At 44.7% G+C, this 19,001-nt stretch overlaps 1 protein-coding gene and 1 non-coding gene across 2 annotated transcripts; one reads left to right on the top strand and one right to left on the bottom strand.

Moving 5' to 3' along the window:
- Positions 1–2,492: 2,492 nt before the first annotated feature.
- Positions 2,493–3,789, bottom strand: LOC124657385 (cytosolic sulfotransferase 5-like). Its single transcript, XM_047195945.1, has one exon. It carries the CDS (start codon positions 3,760–3,762, stop codon positions 2,599–2,601), a length of 1,164 nt encoding a protein of 387 aa, XP_047051901.1. The 5' UTR covers positions 3,763–3,789; the 3' UTR covers positions 2,493–2,598.
- Positions 3,790–5,066: 1,277 nt separating this feature from the next.
- Positions 5,067–5,206, top strand: LOC124658535. Its single transcript, XR_006989260.1, has one exon. It is a non-coding gene; the product is annotated as a small nucleolar RNA Z247 (small nucleolar RNA).
- Positions 5,207–19,001: the final 13,795 nt, after the last annotated feature.

The raw sequence follows: 19,001 nt of genomic DNA, 5'->3' as shown, positions 1-19,001 counted from the left end.
ATTGTGTCAATTGTTATTTTTCTCTAGCTAAATGTTGGAGTGTGTAGGATTTCTAAAATTGGGGGAAAGTCGACATCCCGGCCTCAGCATCCTGCGTACCTTTTTTTTTTGTAATGTGGCTATCCGAGCGGGATGAAGATGGGGTTAGTGATATGGACTTAAAATCCATGTGAGGGCACAATTTTCTGCAAAATCATTATCGTGGTCATCTCATTGGTGAACTTATAAATTCTTTTCACTAGTCATTGGTAGTGGGTTAATTCACAACTAGGGGTAGCTTTGGTTAGAACCTCTATAGCTCATTTACTTCCACTGGGCTTGGGTCTTTTTGTACGTAGATCATAAAAAATATTGGGTTTTCATGAGACTTGGCGAACAAACATATATTATGAAGATGTATATGTAAAATATTTCGTAAAAAACTTTGACACTTCCAAATACAATTTTTAGGTCGAAGTAGCATATGTACCGTGAGCCAAATTGAATTTCCGCAAAGGGTCATGCATTTGTACTTCACTCTCTACCCAAGTATCATTTAATGAAATAATTTTTTTCTATGTTCATAAATTGACTAGCATAGATGCACAAAAGCTTTCATGAAAAATTACTACACCTATCCATCTTATAAAGAGAAAATGACAACACGCATCCATCATTTTTCTTAAATTAAGTAATGTACAATTTTGCCAAAAAAAACACGCGTGTTGCCAAAGGAAAAAAAATTGAGATGTTTCATTTCTCGTCAAAGGTGAAAAATCATCCATTCTATGTATAATAGAGCAGCCTCCTAGTTATATCATGTATACTATCCATGGTGTAGTGGCAAACGTGAGCTAATGCTTAGCCCGTGGTCAAGAGTGTGATCCCTCACCATTGCACACATTAAATTTTATTTTCGCTGTCTACACTGACAGGTGGGACCCGCATCTAAGATGGCACCAAGGTCCCTATGTGCTAGTTAAGAATATTAGGGGTGTATCTGCAAAATCGGTTATGCCACGTGTCAGCTTTTGTTTGACTGAGGAACAAAATTTCACATGACTAGCAAGTTGTAGGAATTGGCAGCAGGTTTTGCAAGTTGTAGGACCAAATCATCACATGATGAGCAAGTTGTAGGACCAAATATGTTATTAGCTCGAGCAATATATATATGTAAGTTCAGGAAGTGTGTGCGTGCGTGCCTGGTGGGAAGAACAGTGTAGCGGCGGTCGATCCTCTTTGTGGTACCAAAAAAATTTATCATAATGCTTGCTTCTGCTCACTTGTATCTATATGTTTCCACCCATTGCTCGATTCATGGTGAGCTTTTTCCAGTACCAAGCTCAGCTTCAAGCTTTCCCTCATCGGATACAAAGTGTCAATCTCTTGGTCATAGTCGGCCGGCAGCGGCGTGGCAAGCTTGCGCTCACCCTCATTATGTGCAGGCCTCCCCTTTGAAGTAGACACTCCTCAAACATTGATTGCATGCCACCTCACCGGCCGCTGGCAGGGCAGACTAGTGGATGCTCCAAGTATGCAGTGTCGTCACTGGTGGAATAGGCGTTGCACCTCCATGTTGTCGTCCATGAGAGAGCGAGAGAGAGAGAGAGAGAGAGAGAGAGAGAGGTCAAAAGGAGATACCTGGCGCATGCGCCGGGTGGAGGAGCAGAGCACCACGTGGTGGAGTGTGGCGGTGTGGAACAAGGACGTTCGCCAGAAGATTTGGTTATGCGCGTGCCTGGCCGATGGAGGACTGGAGGTAGTGTTCGTGGGGGGAGAAGAGAACGGAGTGAGGAAGAACGTATGGAGGAAAAATCGGTTGGGCATATATAAACGTTGGTTCTCTAGAAAATGACTCACGCACGTGTGGCGAGCGGGGAGGCGCAGGACGCGATCCCCGCATGATAGCTAGCGTTTTCAAGCAGCAGGACAGAAACCAATAAGTTTACAAGCATTTAGGGCATGACCCATATTTTTACGAGAAGTTTTATATCCCTTTTCAGCAGTTTTACTAACAAGCATTAATTTTCCACTAAGGATGAAAAAAAGTTCAACATTCATGCAGCCGAGCAAATATACTTAATGAAAATACATGGATCCTTTGCTAGGATACCTCTAAACATTGTTGACCTCACTCAAATGTTTGTGGTAGAGACCTTGACGACACCTCCCAGCATGCCAAAGAGAAAGTGAGGTCCAACGCAACAGAAAGACATAAGGGCATGTATAATGGTAGAAAATGATGCATTCTCTTACCTGCCCACATCATGTAGAGAAAATAATAAGTATAAATGTACAATACATTATCTTTTATTCTCATCCCTAGCAATAAATAAGAATAATTAAATTTAGCAGGAAATTGTGTTGCTAAGTGAAGACAAATGGTATAATGGAGGAAACAACCTTCACTTATTTCACAAGACATCAACCCTTAGCTTAGAGAAGACAACCTTCTTTCTTTATTTATTTTTTCTCTCTTCCAACTGAGTAAAAATCCAACACGGCAAACATAAGAGAAGGCTGATGTCACCCATAAGCTTACCGAAATAACCAAGAAAAGTCGATACATATATATAGAAAGTGGATATAACCACCCTGAGTTTGCCAAGTGGGATGGAATCAGGACGTGAAGGTGAGTCCCGACCCCCGGAGCTTTTCCTCGACGATGGCGTCGACTTTGCGTGCCATCTCCGGCGTCATATGGTTCACCCAGTCCCCCACGACCCCTTTCCTGAAGAAAGATTCATTGGGGAACTTGAAGAACTGCCAGCTCTTCCCCGTCTTGTTTGCATCGAGGCCTCTCATGGTATCGATGCTGCACAGCTTGGCGATGTCCAACGGCAAGCCGGCGGCCTCCTCGGCTGTGGTGAACGGTACCCCGAGGAACCGTGCGAGCTCCCGGATTGTGCCGACTTGATCGGCCAGCATCTCCTCGTACTTCAAGAAGAGAACCCTCTCAGGAGTGGCTTTGCTGGCTCTCCAGTAGCCGAGGAGGTGGTCCCAGAAGGGGCCGTAGGGGCTCTTGCCCTCGCATGTCCACTCCAAGACGTCGGAGAACGAGTACGTACGGCCTCCCGAGGTCACTATGGCCTTGGTGAAATGCCACAGGGAAACCATCATATCCTTGGGCTCCCTGCACACGTATACAATTTTGCAGTCGGGGTTGTGGGCGAGGGAGGGCGGCAGGAGGGGGTGGTGCATGTGCGTGTGCATGAGCCTCGGGGACGGCAGGACCTCCATCTGTGCCTCTCGGCCGGCGCCGAAGAGGTCCTCCATCGATGGGACGCAGTCGTGCGGATTGAGGCGCAGGAGCGGGTGGTCGCCGGCGGAGGGCGGGTACGCGGCGCGTGCCATGGTGGCGAAGGACAGCGCCTTCACCCAGGTGGTGCCGCACTTGGGCGGGCTGGCCAGGAGCACGTCGCCTCCGCCGGGGCGCGGGACGAAGCGCCGCTGAACGGAGATCACGCCGGCAACGGTCCGGTGGAGCATCCACGCGCCCTGGTACTGACACAGCCCCCTGAATCGGTTGGTGGCGCTCGGCAGTGCGGAGATGATTCCGGCGTACTCATCGTCTTCACGTGGGGTGGACATGTCCTGCTCGTCGTCCTGCTCCTGGACGCCGGCCAAGTCCTTGAACGGCATGGGGCCGACGTGGCCGGAGCTAGACACGCCTTCTTCTAGACCACCAACCATGGCCGTCGGTGGCAAGCTGCTGTCTGTTACCGTGCACGCGCGGTTGGTGTTTGCTTCCTCTAGCTGGCTTCTTGAAACTTGCCTCTGCATAATGAGTTATTTAAGGCCTAGCTATCAGATGTCAGATCCAATACGTACTGCACCGTGGTCCGTTATATGTTCCTGTTTCAATTCAGAATTTCAGATCCAGGCCAGTGTCGCTGGTCCGTTTCTTGCACATGCAGCTGTCGAACTAGTAATTTCATGCATGAAAGGATAAGATTCTGTGGATTGCACCAATTGGAAGCTGGGATCTCTCTGATTAACACAATTTCTCGAGCAACATTTACCTAGTAACAGCATATTTAACCGGGACGGGGCTTGCCTGCGCGCGCGGCCTTGCGCCCATCCGTGCGCCGTGCCGTTTCACAACCATCGGACGGCTCCTTTTCTTTCCTTCACATTTATCCCTTTTATTGGTAAAAAATAATCGTAAAAATACCGCAGAAATACATGTCTAGTCTCTCCGAACGTGTGATGCCGACGTCGCTGGAGCTGATACCTCATGGCAGCCGACGTTGCTCGAGCGCTGGTAACTCATGGCGGCCTGCAGGCCACCATCGCCGGAGCTGATCGCTCGTGGTGGCCGCTGTCGCCGGAGCTGATCACTCGTGGCCGCCGCCTGGTCAGGCTGTGAGCACTGTTAAAACGTATTGTATTATATCTCCTGTAATAGTCGGTATATGTAAAGTCCTTGTCTAACAACGAAACGCTGTAACCTGTGTCCAATATAAAAGGAAACCACGCGGGCCTTTTTGAGGTATCCGCGGGCCTTTTTGAGGTATCCGCCGCATAATCAGTTTTTACATGGTATCAGAAGTGAGGCTTCCTAAATCGCATCTGCAAACGCCATGAGTTTCTCTTCGTCTTCCTCCTCGATGCCCATGGCGATGATGGGCGGCTCTCTCAACGGAATCGTGTCTGAGAAGCTTTCGAGGAAAAACTACTTGATCTGGCAATATCAGGTCTTGCAGGAGATCCGAGGTGCCCAACTTATGGGATACCTTGGTGGGTCTGCTGCGGAACCGGCGAAGGAAATCTTGACGAAGGATAAGGACGGGAAGGAAGTTCCGTTCCCAAACCCTGAATATGCACGGTGGATTGCTCAAGATCAGTCCGTGCTCGCCTACCTCCTCCGGAACATGACGAGAGAGGTGCTCACACAATTGGTCGGCTTGACCAGCTCCGCGGCCGTGTGGAAGGCGGTGATAGAGATGTTCTGGTCACAATCCAAAGCTCGCGTAGTACATCTGCGTACCCAGCTCAATCAAACCAAGAGAGAGAATTTCTCCTCAGGTGCGGCTTATTTTGATCGCATCAGGTCCCTCACCGATGAGATGGCTACAGCCGGCAAGTGTCAAGATGATGATGATGTTGCCTCTTACGTGCTTGCTGGTTTGGACGACGAATACAATGGCTTTGTGGCAGCCACGACGGCCTTGATCAAGGCTCATCAGACCGTGAGTCTTGGTGATCTTTACTCGCAGTTTCTTGCGTATGAGTCTCGCCTTGATAGCCAAAATCCTGGCAGCGGCAATGGTGGTGAATCTTCCGTTAATGCTGCATCCCGCGGTAATTATGGAAACCGAAATAAGGGAGGTTGGGGAAGTTATGGTGGTGGGCGCGGAAATTATGGTGGTGGAGGCCGTACACAAAATCACGGTGGAAACAACCACTATGGCAACAATAATGGTCAAGGAGGTGGCGGCAATTATGGCGGTAATTATGGTGGCTATTAAGGCAATAATTCAGGAGGCTACCAACAACGTCAAGGTGGAGGCCGCACCAATGACCGTCAACCGCAGATTACCTGACAAATTTGTGGCAGGGATGGTCATCCTGCATATTGCTGCTGGAAGAGGTTCAATAAAAAAATTCAAGGTCTTGGACGCTCTGTTAATGCGGCAACAGGATCATATGGCGTGGATACTAATTGGTACACTGATACGGGCGCCACTAATCATATCACGGGAGAGCTGGATAAATTAACTATGCGAGATCGCTACAATGGTGAAGATCAAATTCATGGGTCTAATGGTAAAGGTATGGACATACATCACATTGGTAACTCGTTATATTATACCCCCAAACATAATTTTCGTCTCAATAACATCCTACATGTTCCCGATGCCACCAAAAGTCTTGTTTCTATTCATCATCTTGCACAAGATAATCATGCATTCCTTGAATATTGGCCTAAATTTTTTTCTATTAAGGATCAGGACACGAGGAAAATTATTCTTCAAGGTAGATGCGTGGGTGGTCTCTATCCTATGTCGTCTCCATCCTGGTCGTCAAGGAAGCAAGCTTTTGGTGTCCAGTCCTCGTCACATTGACATAGGCATCTTGGACATCCGTCCTCCGTTGTCGTTCACCAAATTCTTCGAGACAATAAAATTCCCTTTAGTGAGTCCAATAATGAGTTAGTTTGTGATGCGTGTCAAAAGGCCAAGAGCCATCAGTTACCCTATCCTAAGTCTTCTAGTACATCGTCTGCTCCTTTAGAACTTGTGTTTTCTGATGTATGGGGTCCTGCCTGTGCCTCAGTTGGAAGGAGTAAATATTATGTCAGTTTTATTGATGATTACAACAAGTTCACTTGGATATGCTAAAAAATAATCTGATGTGTTTCAGAGATTCCATGATTTTCAGCATCACGTAGAACGACTCTTTGATAAGAAAATATTGGCTCTTCAATCTGATTGGGGTGGTGAGTATCATAAACACAACTCCTTTTTCCAACGTGTGGGTATCTCTCATCATGTTTCATGTCCTCATGCTCATCAACAAAATGGAGCCGTTGAACGAAAACATAGACATATTGTCGAGGTTGGTCTATCTTTTAAATTTTGGGATGAGGCATTTCAAACGGCAGTTTTTTTGATTAATCGTCTTCCTATCAAGGTTATTGCGAATCAGACCCCTATCCAGCGTCTCTTCAATAATAAGCGTGATTATTCATTTTTACGAATTTTTGGGTGTGCCTGTTGGCCTAACCTTCGTCCTTATAATTCCCGCAAACTACAGTTCCGCTCTAAGCAATGTGGTTTTCTTGGTTATAGTGGTCAACATAAAGGCTATCATTGTCTTGACATATCCACTGGTCGCGTTTACATCTCACGTGATGTTGTTTTCGATGAGTCGGTCTTTCCGTTTGCTACTCTTCATCCAAATGCCGGTGCCCAATTACGTGCAGAAATATCTCTCCTCCCTTACAATTTGCGTCCTATGTTTGGGGGTACTAATGAACGGGCTAATGATGATGCTAATCCTACTAATTATCCAGCTGATGAGTCCTTGGTGCAGGAAACAGATGATTTTTTGGCTTCAGATTCGGTTGGTGGGGATTTTGGAGACAGCCTGGACGTATCTGCCGCGCGATCGTCTTCGGATCGTGCGCCACAGGTTGAATCAGGCATGGCTGCTGATTTGCTGGCTTCTCCGCACGTGGCGCCGCGCGGTTCAGGTTCCTCTCCCGCGCGCGTGCGTGGTTCCGAGCCAGCGACGGGATGGCCTGCTGTTTATGCGGCCAGGAGCGAATATTCCCTGGAGACCGGATCGTCTGTGTCGAATTCGTGTTCACCATCCTCGACGGGATCTTCTGTGGCAGCGTCTGCTCCTTCTGCTGTTGACAGTCCCAGTTCGGGATCTTCTATGCCTACCATGTTGTAGTCGTGTACAAATGGGTGTATGATAAAATTTGGTTTGCTAATTTGTGCTCTACTGGTGAGCCAAATAATGTTCAGGAGGCGTTGGGTGATCCTCGTTGGAAGGCCGCTATGGATGAGGAGTTTTCTGCTCTTTTGCGTAATAATACATGGCATCTTGTTCTTGTTGATTCTGGGAGAAATGTTATTGACTGCAAATGGGTGTATAAGGTAAAGCGGAAAGCTGATGGTACTCTTGATAGATATAAGGCCCGGCTAGTGGCGAAAGGTTTTAAGCAGCCCTATGGTATCGGTTATGAGGATACCTTTAGTCCAGTGGTCAAGGATGCTACTATTCGACTCGTTTTTTCTTTGGCGATGTCAAGGAATTGGAAGCTCGGGCAACTTGATGTGAAGAACGTTTTTTTTGCATGGTGTTCTGGAAGTAGAGGTATATATGCGGCAACCCCCTGGCTACATTGATGAGTCTCGATCAGACTATATTCGCAAGCTTGATAAAGCACTTTATGGATTAAAGCAGGCTCCTCGTGCCTGGTATGCTCGTCTTAGCTCCAAATTACATGAGCTTGGTTTTTCTGCATCTAAAGCTGATACTTCGTTGTTTTTCTACAACAAAGGGGAGTAACTATCTTTATGCTCATTTATGTGGACGATATTGTTGTAGTTAGCTCCTTAGATACAGTTGTTGATGCTCTCCTTCATGATCTTGGTATGGCTTTTGCGTTGAAGGATTTAGGCGAGTTGAACTTCTTTTGGGGCATTGAAGTGAAACAAGTTCATGATGGTATTATTCTTTCTCATGAAAAATATGCTAATGATTTACTTGCTCGTGTGAACATGAAGATGTGTAAAACTGTTGATACTCCTCTGTCAACTTCTGACAAGTTGTCCCTAATTGATGGTGATGCTTTGAGTAGTGAAGATTCTACTCGCTACAGGAGTATTGTAGGTGCATTATAGTATATTACTCTCACACGGCCTGATATTGCTTATTCAGTAAATAAAGACTGTCAGTTTTTGCATGCACCTACTAGACGACAGTTACGCGGATTCTGCGGTATTTGAGAGGGACCATCTCTGTTGGCTTACGGTTGAGTAAGTCCGAATCAATTCTTGTCAGTGCATTTTCTGATGCAGATTGGGCAGGATGTCCAGATGATCGAAGGTCCACAGGTGGCTTTGCTGTTTTCTTTGGGTCAAATTTAATCTCATGGAGTGCGAGGAAACAAGAAACAGTTTCTCGCTCAAGTACAGAAACTGAATATAAAGTTTTAGCGAACGCCACTGCTGAAGTTATTTGGGTACAAACCTTGTTGAAGGAACTTGGAGTACCACAGTCAAGAGCTGCATGTTTGTGGTGTGATAATATTGGAGCTACATACCTTTCAGCTAATCCTGTGTTTCATGCAAGGACGAAGCATATTGAAGTCGATTATCACTTTGTTCGTGAAAGAGTAGCTCGGAAGCTTTTGGACATAAGGTTTATACCAAGTCACTCTCTACTAGTAAGTTAGAGGCTTTTAGACGTAGTGTTAACTTAGATAAGTTATGATTGAGGGGGAGTGTTAAAACGTATTGTATTATATCTCCTGTAATAGTCGGTATATGTAAAGTCCTTGTCTAACAAGGAAACGTTGTAACCTATGTCCAATATAAAAGGAAACCACGCGGGCGTGTTTGAGGTATCCGCCGCATAATCAGTTTTTACAAGCACCACCATGCGCCTCTCTCATCATCATGCTACCATCTTCCATCAATTGTTGCTGGTCAAGGAGGACGTGCGGATGAGGTTCATCGGCGCTAGCTATGGAAAAGAAAGAGATGAGAATTTTGAAGCCCCGCCAATTGTTCTTATCTGCTGCTGCTGCTCAATAGAAGTTTCTGAGGAGGAAGCCACAAACAAAGTAAATAGAGAAGGGAGATTGAATTTCCGAAAAGAATTCAATCAAAAAAGAAGAGGAAAAGAAGCCAGAATTGTGAATTTCAGCAAGTTCAAGGAATTCACGTTTATATTGGTGTAATCTCTAGTAATTAGTCCCAGTGCGCCCCATGATTATCCATGCGATTACCATACACAATTAGGTCCAGTATAAGATTTGATTGGTTCAGTTGTTAGCTAGCTCGCGATTGTTCGCCTCTGCTCATGGATTTGGGTGATACCCATGTTCCTCCGGCCGCCGGAGCACAGTTTACAGACGCGGTGCTAGCAGCTTTCGGCTTAGGTAATCGGCTCCTCCATCTGCAAGGGAGCCGCCGGCCGGCCGGCCGACGCCAGAGAGGAAAGAATGGAGCAGGATTACTAAACATCTGTGGTTAGATGCGCACATGTGCTCGAACCGTTCCTGGGCCTGGCACATATACGAGGGAGGTATGCGGAGCGCCCGATAGGCATCGCTACAAGCGATGAATAGGATTCGCCTATAAAATTGGGTGAAAAGGAGAAGAAGCTGTTGAACTAAATAGTCTAACATTTTAGGCCCATATCCGTCTTAATAGTTTTTTAAAGGAGTAGTTGCCCATGAAAGTAAGGGCATCTCCAACGGGGAAACCCAAATCAGACACGCAGGGTCATCCGAATATGTCCGTTTAGGTGACCGCGGGGACACGCGGATATGGGACGGTGTCCGACAGTCCGTTTGGGTCGCCCAGTGCGTCCAATGCGTCAACACATCACAAATTTGAACAACAAATAGAAAAACGATAAAAACTAAACCATACTTCATTTAACATATGCCCTATTTTGGGCAAATGTATACAAAATAAAGTCCTATATGGGCTTTTAAATAACTCAAAAACCCCTAGCTAGGGTTTGGGGTTGGCGGTGGCCGCCAACGCGCCGCCTAGTCCCAGTAAAAGTCTCGTCGTCCTCCTGGTCGTCAGCGTCGCTGACGATGACACCCCAGGCGGTGAGGCGTTGTTGCGGCTCGAGACGTCGGAGCGCGCCGGGGATTCCGGCCACGGCGACCACTGGGCCCGTTCCCAGGCCGACCACGGGTCCGGAGGGTTGGCCAGACTGCGCAGGCTTGCCAGCCATGCCGCCTCGTTCTCTCGATGCTCTGCCGCATCCGCCTGCATGTCCGCCTCATGCTTGAGGCGGACATGACGCTCTTACTCCTCCCGGAGCGCTTCCTAGCGCGTGGCTTCCTCCTACCGGTGCGCTGTGGCGAGGAACCCCTAGGCGTCGGCGTCCTCGCGCGCCCGCCTGGTCTCCTCCTCCAGCGCGAATGTACGGAGTACCTCAGCGAGGTGCGACCACTTGGCCAGCTCTTTGGGGAAACTACACCTATAGAAGAGGCTGTGTATTTATATGCACGCAACAAATAAGGTCATTTTTTTTGTATATCGAGTTGCACCACAAGTTGAGATTTTGAGAAATAAAGAGAATAGAAAGACATCGTGCCTCTGGCAAAGCTCTTTGGGCACCCCAGCTGGCAGCTACCCAATGCTCGGAGAAATTCAGAAATTTATACTTTTTATATTATTTTAAATTAAATTAATAATTTCTTCCTGCATAAAGATTACTATTACATCACTATTTTTATTTATCAAAAGAATTATTTAGAATTTAAATAATAAAGAAGTGTGATATCGTGACCAACATCACTAGTAGGAAAAGGCTCTTATGTGGCGCACCATTTTGGAATTCTATAGCGCACGGAGAGTGCGCCACATAATTCACGCCACAAAAATTTGAATTATATGACGCACGGACCCATGCGCCACAGCAAAGTGACATTTCTGTGGCGCCACAATTTTTTTTGAATTTAAAAAAATGACGACCAAATCTAGATCTGGGGCTGCCGGAATTTCGCCGGTTTTTTTTTTAAATTTCTCGAAGTCGCCGAAGGTGGGTGGGTGGGGTGGGGTGGGTGGAAGAGGAGGAGGCTGGTCGGAGGTTGTTGGTGGGTGGGTGGTGGAGGAGGAGGCTGATTGGAGGTTGTTGGTGGGTGGGTGGTGGAGGAGGAGGCCGGCCGGAGGTGGGGGAGGAGGGGTCGCTGGAGGAGGAGGAGGAGGAGGAGGAGGAGGAGGTGGTGGTGGTCACTGGAGGAGGAGGAGGAGGAGGAGGAGGAGGAGGAGAAGGAGGTGGTCGTAGGGTGTGGAAGATTAGGAGGAGGAGGAGAAGGGGAAGTGGAGGAGAGGGAGAAGGAGGAGAAGAAAAGAGAGAGGGAGATGGGCGCCGCCGAAATTCAAATTTCACACTAAACATTATGTGGCGCATGGGCATATGGTGCGCCACATAATTTTTTTTAAATTTTTTTTTTTGCAGCAAAAAATCTTGATTTTGCCGTGACTTTTTACTCTTTTCGAATGTACCGATTCTAAAAATCTGCTAACCGGGTAAAAGCCGGTGAATTCGGATGTAGAATTTTCTCCCGGTCATTTTAATATATTACGTATGTTTTTTTTAGTTCGTATGCAACTAGAATCCAGTTTGAAGATTTTGCTTACTTTATCTTTTGCAAAAAATCCGAAATTCAAATTTGTTAACCCGCCCTACAAGTATGTCACTTAATATAATTACAGTTCAAAGGATTTTTTTTGAAGTTTTCATTATTTTCTATGACTTTTTGAACGCAAAAAAAGGCGATCCGCGGGGGTGGATGGATTGCGTGGAGAGCAAAAAAAACCAGACAACTTCTGTGCCGCATGTAGCTTCATGCGCCACATAAATGTGTTTTGTATGGTGCACGTGAGCGGTCCGCCAAGCAATGATTTGGGCAGTCCCACAGGTATTCTGTGGCGCAGCAAGGCTTGGTGCGCCACATAAATACCACATTTCTATGGTGCATTTGGTATGGTGCACCACAGAATAAAACTTTAGTGCCGCATATTGACCTTATGCCTCACAGAACGGCATGCCACAGAAAGGCATATATGTACTAGTACATGTTAATAGGATTGATATGATACTAGTATCAATAACCTACGCGAAACATTTGGAAGCAGGATGGAAAGAAACTAGGAAGTTAAGCGTGTTAGTTCTGGAATAGTGAGAGGATAGGTGGCTGAGTGGGAAGTTTAACCACGGATAAGTAATTTGACTAGACATTAAGTGCAGTTAGAGACTAAACTTATCAAATAACTAAAATACTAGAAATTCTGAAAAAATAAAAAATAATTAGAAAAAATGGTACTGGTAGTGGGTTCTGCCACGGTAACATTTTGAGCATTTTCCTCGATGTGGATGACCCTTTAGCACTGGTTCGTATGCTAAAGGTCCCCCCGCTCGGCCGCTCGGCCGACCTTTAGTGCCGATTGCTTTGTACCGATTGCACAACCGGTGCAAAAGCCCATTACAAACCGGTGTTATAGGCTAGTAAGGTGTCAATCTAACAAGTAACAATATTCATATCTCTATTCTCTACAATTTCTTTGTTGATTCAGTGCTTGCTAGGTGCTAGAAGAAATTTCCAAAGCAGGTATGCGTTCATGGAAGATGTCACATAAATGGGCCAGAGAAAATTCCAGGCTCAACCCGTGCGGAAATAAATGTAGTAGACTGCATATTTTGGAAGAGAAATGGACAAGAGGGCTATAATATTAGAAGAGATAATTATGTAGGGACTTCTCCAGAAACATTGCTGATGTGGCATCAATCAATGTGCCAAGTAGATAGGTCAAACCTGAGTAGGACCTGCCATGAATCACTTATCTACTTTTAAGATTTAGATATGCACTTTCATGGAATTAGGACCCAATTGACACCCTCAGATACATTTAGGACCTCTTGTACATTTTCCTCATTTATAATCGGGCAATTCCCTCTACACTAAGGGCGCGTTTGGTAGCCTGAGCTTGATTCGTGGCTCACTGGGGCAGCGGTGCAAGCACAGTTAGACGTCCAGAACGAGCTACGAGCCGAAATTGACCTCTTGTTTGGTAGGTCGGGCTGCATCGGCTGGGCCAAAAAGGACTTTCTGTTTGTTTGTCTGCAACCAACCCCAAATCTCGATGGATTTTATCTGCCCCAGTCGACAAAGAAACCTCTCTGTAAATGAAGCATTCCAGGATATAAAAGATTCTTTAAAACTCCCTTTCTCGATGGAAATTATTATCTTGGCTTCCTGGGCACTTTGAATGACAAGAAACAACAAGATCTTCGAGGACAGAGTGCAAGTTTTCGGGGATGGAAAGCTATTTACATGGAAGAACTCAAACTCCATGCTCATAAAATGAAAAAGAAACACAAGGCTTGTTATGATTCTTGGTTAACCTCAGTAGTGTAGTTTTTTTTCTGTTTCTTTTTCTTTTTCTTTCTCCTTCTTCTTTTTCTGTAAATATGCTTGTACAGTTCGCTTTTTTTATATATAAAAAAATTGCAGTGGGAGCCTTTCCCACTGTTTTACCTCAAAAAAAATGTTTGGTACCATCCAGGCATGCCTAAGGTTACCTCTTCTCTACAACGGGTAGTCTTACCATGCTCTCACCTTCCATCACACAGAAATCACAGTTCATGACAGTTGCAAACTTACGAAGCATAGCAGTTCACGAAATCAGCCCTAGCTATTACGAATGGTAGTTCATAACGATGCTTCCTAGCTACTACGAATGGCAGTTTATCATCACGGGGTAGTTCAACATATGGGGATCAAATTGGGGTTCGAAAAACATGGGATCAAAAAGGGGTTCTTCTTCACTTCTTCTCAGATGGTGGTGTTGCCTCTGGCTTCCCACATTGCGTCTGCCCACTCTTGCCTCTTCACCTTCCAGGCATCATTATCGCCTGCATCCACGCCATGGCCGGTCTCTACTTCATCAAAAGTGACAACCTCTTCGAAGAAGTCATCCTCGCCCCAACCTAGGATCCAGTTGTGAAGAATGCAGCAAGCAAGGACCAGCTTTACTTGAGTGTCAAACGTGTGGAACGGTTTCTGGTCAAGGACCTTGATCGAACCTGTTCTTCAATGCAGCAAAGACCCTCTCAATGGTGACTCTAAGGCTTGAGTGTCTCAGATTGAACAACTCTCTCGCATTCAGAGGTTGGTGCTTCGCAGAGAACTCGTTGAGGTGGTACCTTATTTTCCTGAAGGAAGGTAGAATTCCAGGTCGGCATGCATAACCAGCATCTCCAAGGTAGAACTTACCGTCAGAGATTTGCAACCCATCAGGCCTTGACAAGTTGTTGGCCAGGATGCTCGCATCAAGAGCTGAACCCTCCCACCCAGCAAGCACGTAGGTGAACTGATGCGTGTAGTTGACACGTCCGTTGGGAACCCCAAGAGGAAGGTGTGATGCGCACAGCAGCAAGTTTCGCTCAGTAAGAAACCAAGGTTTAATCGAACCAGTAGGAGTCAAGAAGCACGTTGAAGGTTGTTGGTGGCGGAGTGTAGTGCGGCGCAACACCGGGGATTCCGGCGCCAACGTGGAACCTGCACAACACAATCACAGAACTTTGCCCCAACGTAACAGTGAGGTTGTCAATCTCACCGGCTTGCTGTAACAAAGGATTAAACGTATTGTGTGGAAGATGATCATTGTTTGCGAAGAACAGTAAAGAACAATTGCAGTAGATTGTATTTCAGATGTAAAGAATAGGACCGGGGTCCACAGATCACTAGTGGTGTCTCTCCCATAAGATAAACGAGATGTTGGGTGAACAAATTACGGTTGGGCAATTGACAAATAAAGAAGGCATAACAATGCACATACATATATCATGATGAGTACTATGAGATTCAATCGGGGCATTACGACAAAGTACATAGACCGCTATCCGGCATGCATCTATGCCTAAAAAGTCCACCTTCAGAGTTATCATCCGAACCCCTTCCAGTATTAAGTTGCAAACAACGGACAATTGCATTAAGTATGGTGCGTAATGTAATCAACACAAATATCCTTAGACAAAGCATCGATGTTTTATCCCTAGTGGCAACAGCACATCCACAACCTTAGAACTTTCTATCACTTGTCCCGGATTTAATGGAGGCATGAACCCACTATCGAGCATAAATACTCCCTCTTGGAGTCACAAGTATCAACTTGGCCGAGCCTCTACTAGCAACAGAGAGCATGCAAGAACATAAATAACATATATGATAGATTGATAATCAACTTGACATAGTATTCAATATTCATCGGATCCCAACAAACACAACATGTAGCATTACAAATAGATGATCTTGATCATGATAGGCAGCTCACACGATCTAACATGATAGCACAATGAGGAGAAGACAACCATCTAGCTACTGCTATGGACCCATAGTCCAGGGGTGGACTACTCACACATCGATCCGGAGGCGATCATGGCGATGAAGAGACCTCCGGGAGATGATTCCCCTCTCCGGCGAGGGTGCCGGAGGCGATCTCCTGAATCCCCCGAGATGGGATTGGCGGCGGCGGCGTCTCTGGAAGGTTTTCCGTATCGTGGCTCTCGGTACTAGGGGTTTCGCGACGAAGGCTTTAAGTAGGCGGAAGGGCAGGTCAGGGGGCCACATGAGGGCCCCACACAACAGGCCAGCGCGGCCAAGGCCCAGGCCGCGCCTCCCTAGTGTGTGGCTGCCTCGTGGCCCCACTTCGTTTCCTCTCCGGACTTCTGGAAGCTTCGTGGAAAAATAGGACCCTGGGCGTTGATTTCGTCCAATTCCGAGAATATTTCCTTACTAGGATTTCTGAAACCAAAAACAGCAGAAAACAACAACTGGCTCTTCGGCATCTTGTCAATAGGTTAGTGCCGGAAAATGCATAATAATAACATATAATGTGTATAAAACATGTGAGTATCATCATAAAAGTAGCATGGAACATAAGAAATTATAGATACGTTTGGGACGTATCAAGCATCCACAAGCTTAGTTCCTACTCGCCCTCGAGTAGGTAAACGATAACAAAGATAATTTCTGAAGTGACATGCTATCATAATCCTGATCATACTATTGTAAAGCATATGAGATGAATGCAGCGATTCGAAGCAATGATGAAGATAATGAGTAAACAAATGAATCATATAGCAAAGACTTCTCATGAATAATACTTTCAAGACAAGCATCAATAAGACTTGCATAAGAGTTACTCATAAAGCAATAAATTCAAAGTAAGGCATTGAAGCAACACAAAGGAAGATAAAAGTTTCAGCGGTTGCTTTCAGCTTCAACTTATTTATCTCATGGATAATTGTCAACACAAAGTAATATAACAAGTGCAATAGGTAAACATGTAAGAATCAATGCACACAGTTGACACAAGTGTTTGCTTCTGGGATAGAAAGAATAGGCAAACTGACTCAACAATAAAGTAAAAGATAGGCCCTTCGCGAGAGGAAGCATGGATTACTATTTTTGTGCTGGAGCTTTTCATTTTGAAAACAAGAAACAATTTTGTCAACGGTAGTAATAAAGCATATGTGTTATGTATAAGATATCTTATAAGTTGCAAGCCTCATGCATAGTATACCAATAGTGCTCACACCTTGTCCTAATTAGCTTGGATTAACATGGATTATCATTGCATAGCATATGTTTCAACCAAGTGTCACAAAGGGGTACCTCTATGCCGCCTGTACAAAGGTCTAAGGAAAAAGCTCGCATTGGATTTCTCGCTTTTGATTATTCTCAACTTAGACATCCATACCGGGACAACATAGACAACAGATAATGGACTCCTCTTTAATTCATAAGCATTCAACAACAATTAATATTCTCATAAGAGATTGAGGATTAGTTGTCCAAACTGAAACTTCCACCATGGATCATGGCTTTAGTTAGCGGCCCAATGTTCTTCTCTAACAGTATGCATACTCAAACCATTTGATCATGAAAATCTGCCTTACTTCAGACAAGACGAACATGCATAGCAACTCATATGATATTCAACAAAGGTAAAAGTTGATGGCGTCCCCAGAAACATGGTTACCGCTCAACAAGCAACTTATTAAGAGATAAGACACATAAATACATATTCTTCACCACAATAGTTTTTAAGGCTATTTGTCCCATGAGCTATATATTGTCAAGGCAAAGAATAGAAATTTAAAGGTAGCACTCAAGTAATGTACTTTGGAATGGCGGAGAAATACCATGTGGTAGGTAGGTATGGTGGACACAAATGGCATAGTATTTGGCTCAAGGATTTGGATGCATGAAAAGAATTTCTCTCAATACAGGCTAGGCTAGCAAGGTTGTTTGAAGCAAACTCAAGTATAAAAGGTGCAGCAAAGCTCACATATGAACATATTGTAACTATTATAAGACTTTACATTGTCTCCTTGTTGTTCAAACACCTCAACCAGAAAATATCTAGACTCTAGAGATCAATCATGCAAACAAAATTTTAACAAGCTCTATGTAGTTATTCATTAATTGGTACAAGGTACATGATGCAAGAGCTTAAACATGATCTATATGAGCACAACAATTGCCAAGTATCACATTATTGAAGACATTAAACCATTTATCACATGCGGCATTTTCCGTTTCCAACCATATAACAATGAATGAAATAGTTCAACTTTCGCAATGAACATTAAAGATAAAGCTAAGAACATATTTGTTCATACGAAACAGCGGAGCGTGTCTCTCTCCCAAACAAAGAATGCTAGGATCCGATTTTATTCAAACAAAAATAAAAATAAAAACAAACAGACGCTCCAAGTAAAGCACATAAGATGTGACGGAATAAAAATATAGTTTCACTAGAGGAACCTGATAATCATCCCCAAGCTTAGACGCTTGAGTCTTCTTAAAATATGCAGGGATGAACCACGGGGGCATCCCCAAGCTTTGACTTTTCACTCTTCTTGATCATATTGTATCGTCCTCCTCTCTTGACCCTTGAAAACTTCCTCCACACCAAACTCGAAACAAACTCATTAGAGGGTCAGTGCATAATTCATATATTCAGAGGTGACATAATCATTCTTAACATTTCTGGACATTGCACAAAGCTACTGAAAGTTAATGGAACAAAGAAATCCATCAAACATAGCAAAACAGGCAATGCAAAATAAAAGGCAGAATCTGTCAAAACAGAATAGTTCGTAAAGACGAATTTTAAAGTGGCACCAGACTTGCTCAGATGAAAATTCCCAAATTTAATGAAAGTTGCGTACATATCTGAGGATCACGCACGTAAATTGGCAGATTTTTCTGATTTACCTACAGAGAGGCATATCGAAATTCGTGACAGCAAGAAATCTGTTTCTGCGCAGCAATCCAAATCTAGTATTGGCTTTACTATCAAAGACTTTACTTGGCACAACAATGCAATAAAATAAAGATAAGGAGAGGTTGCTACAGTAGTAACAACTTCCAAGATTCAAATATAAAACAAAAGTGCAGAAGTAAAATAATAGGTTGTCTCCCATAAGCGCTTTTCTTTAACGCCATTCAGCTAGGCGCAGAAAGTGTGAATCAAGTATTGTCAAGAGACGAAGCATCAACATCATAATTTGTTCTAATAGTAGAATAATAAGGTAACTTCATTCTCTTTCTAGGGAAGTGTTCCATACCTTTCTTGAGAGGAAATTGATATTTAATATTACCTTCCTTCATATCAATGGTAGCACCAACAGTTCGAAGAAAAGGTCTTCCCAATATAATGGGACAAGATGCATTGCATTCAATATCCAAGACAACAAAATCAACGGGGACAAGGTTATTGTTAACCATAATACGAACATTA

Source organism: Lolium rigidum, chromosome 5, assembly GCF_022539505.1.
Source record: "Lolium rigidum isolate FL_2022 chromosome 5, APGP_CSIRO_Lrig_0.1, whole genome shotgun sequence".
NCBI classification, from domain to species: Eukaryota; Viridiplantae; Streptophyta; class Magnoliopsida; order Poales; family Poaceae; genus Lolium; species Lolium rigidum.
The sequence above is the reverse complement of the archived record's forward strand: the minus strand, read 5'-3'. Positions and strand labels throughout refer to the sequence as shown.

Excerpts from the sequence above, each read along its gene's own strand:
- LOC124657385 (XM_047195945.1), bottom strand. The coding sequence starts at position 3,762 with ATGCAGAGGCAAGTTTCAAGAAGCCAGCTAGAGGAAGCAAACACCAAC.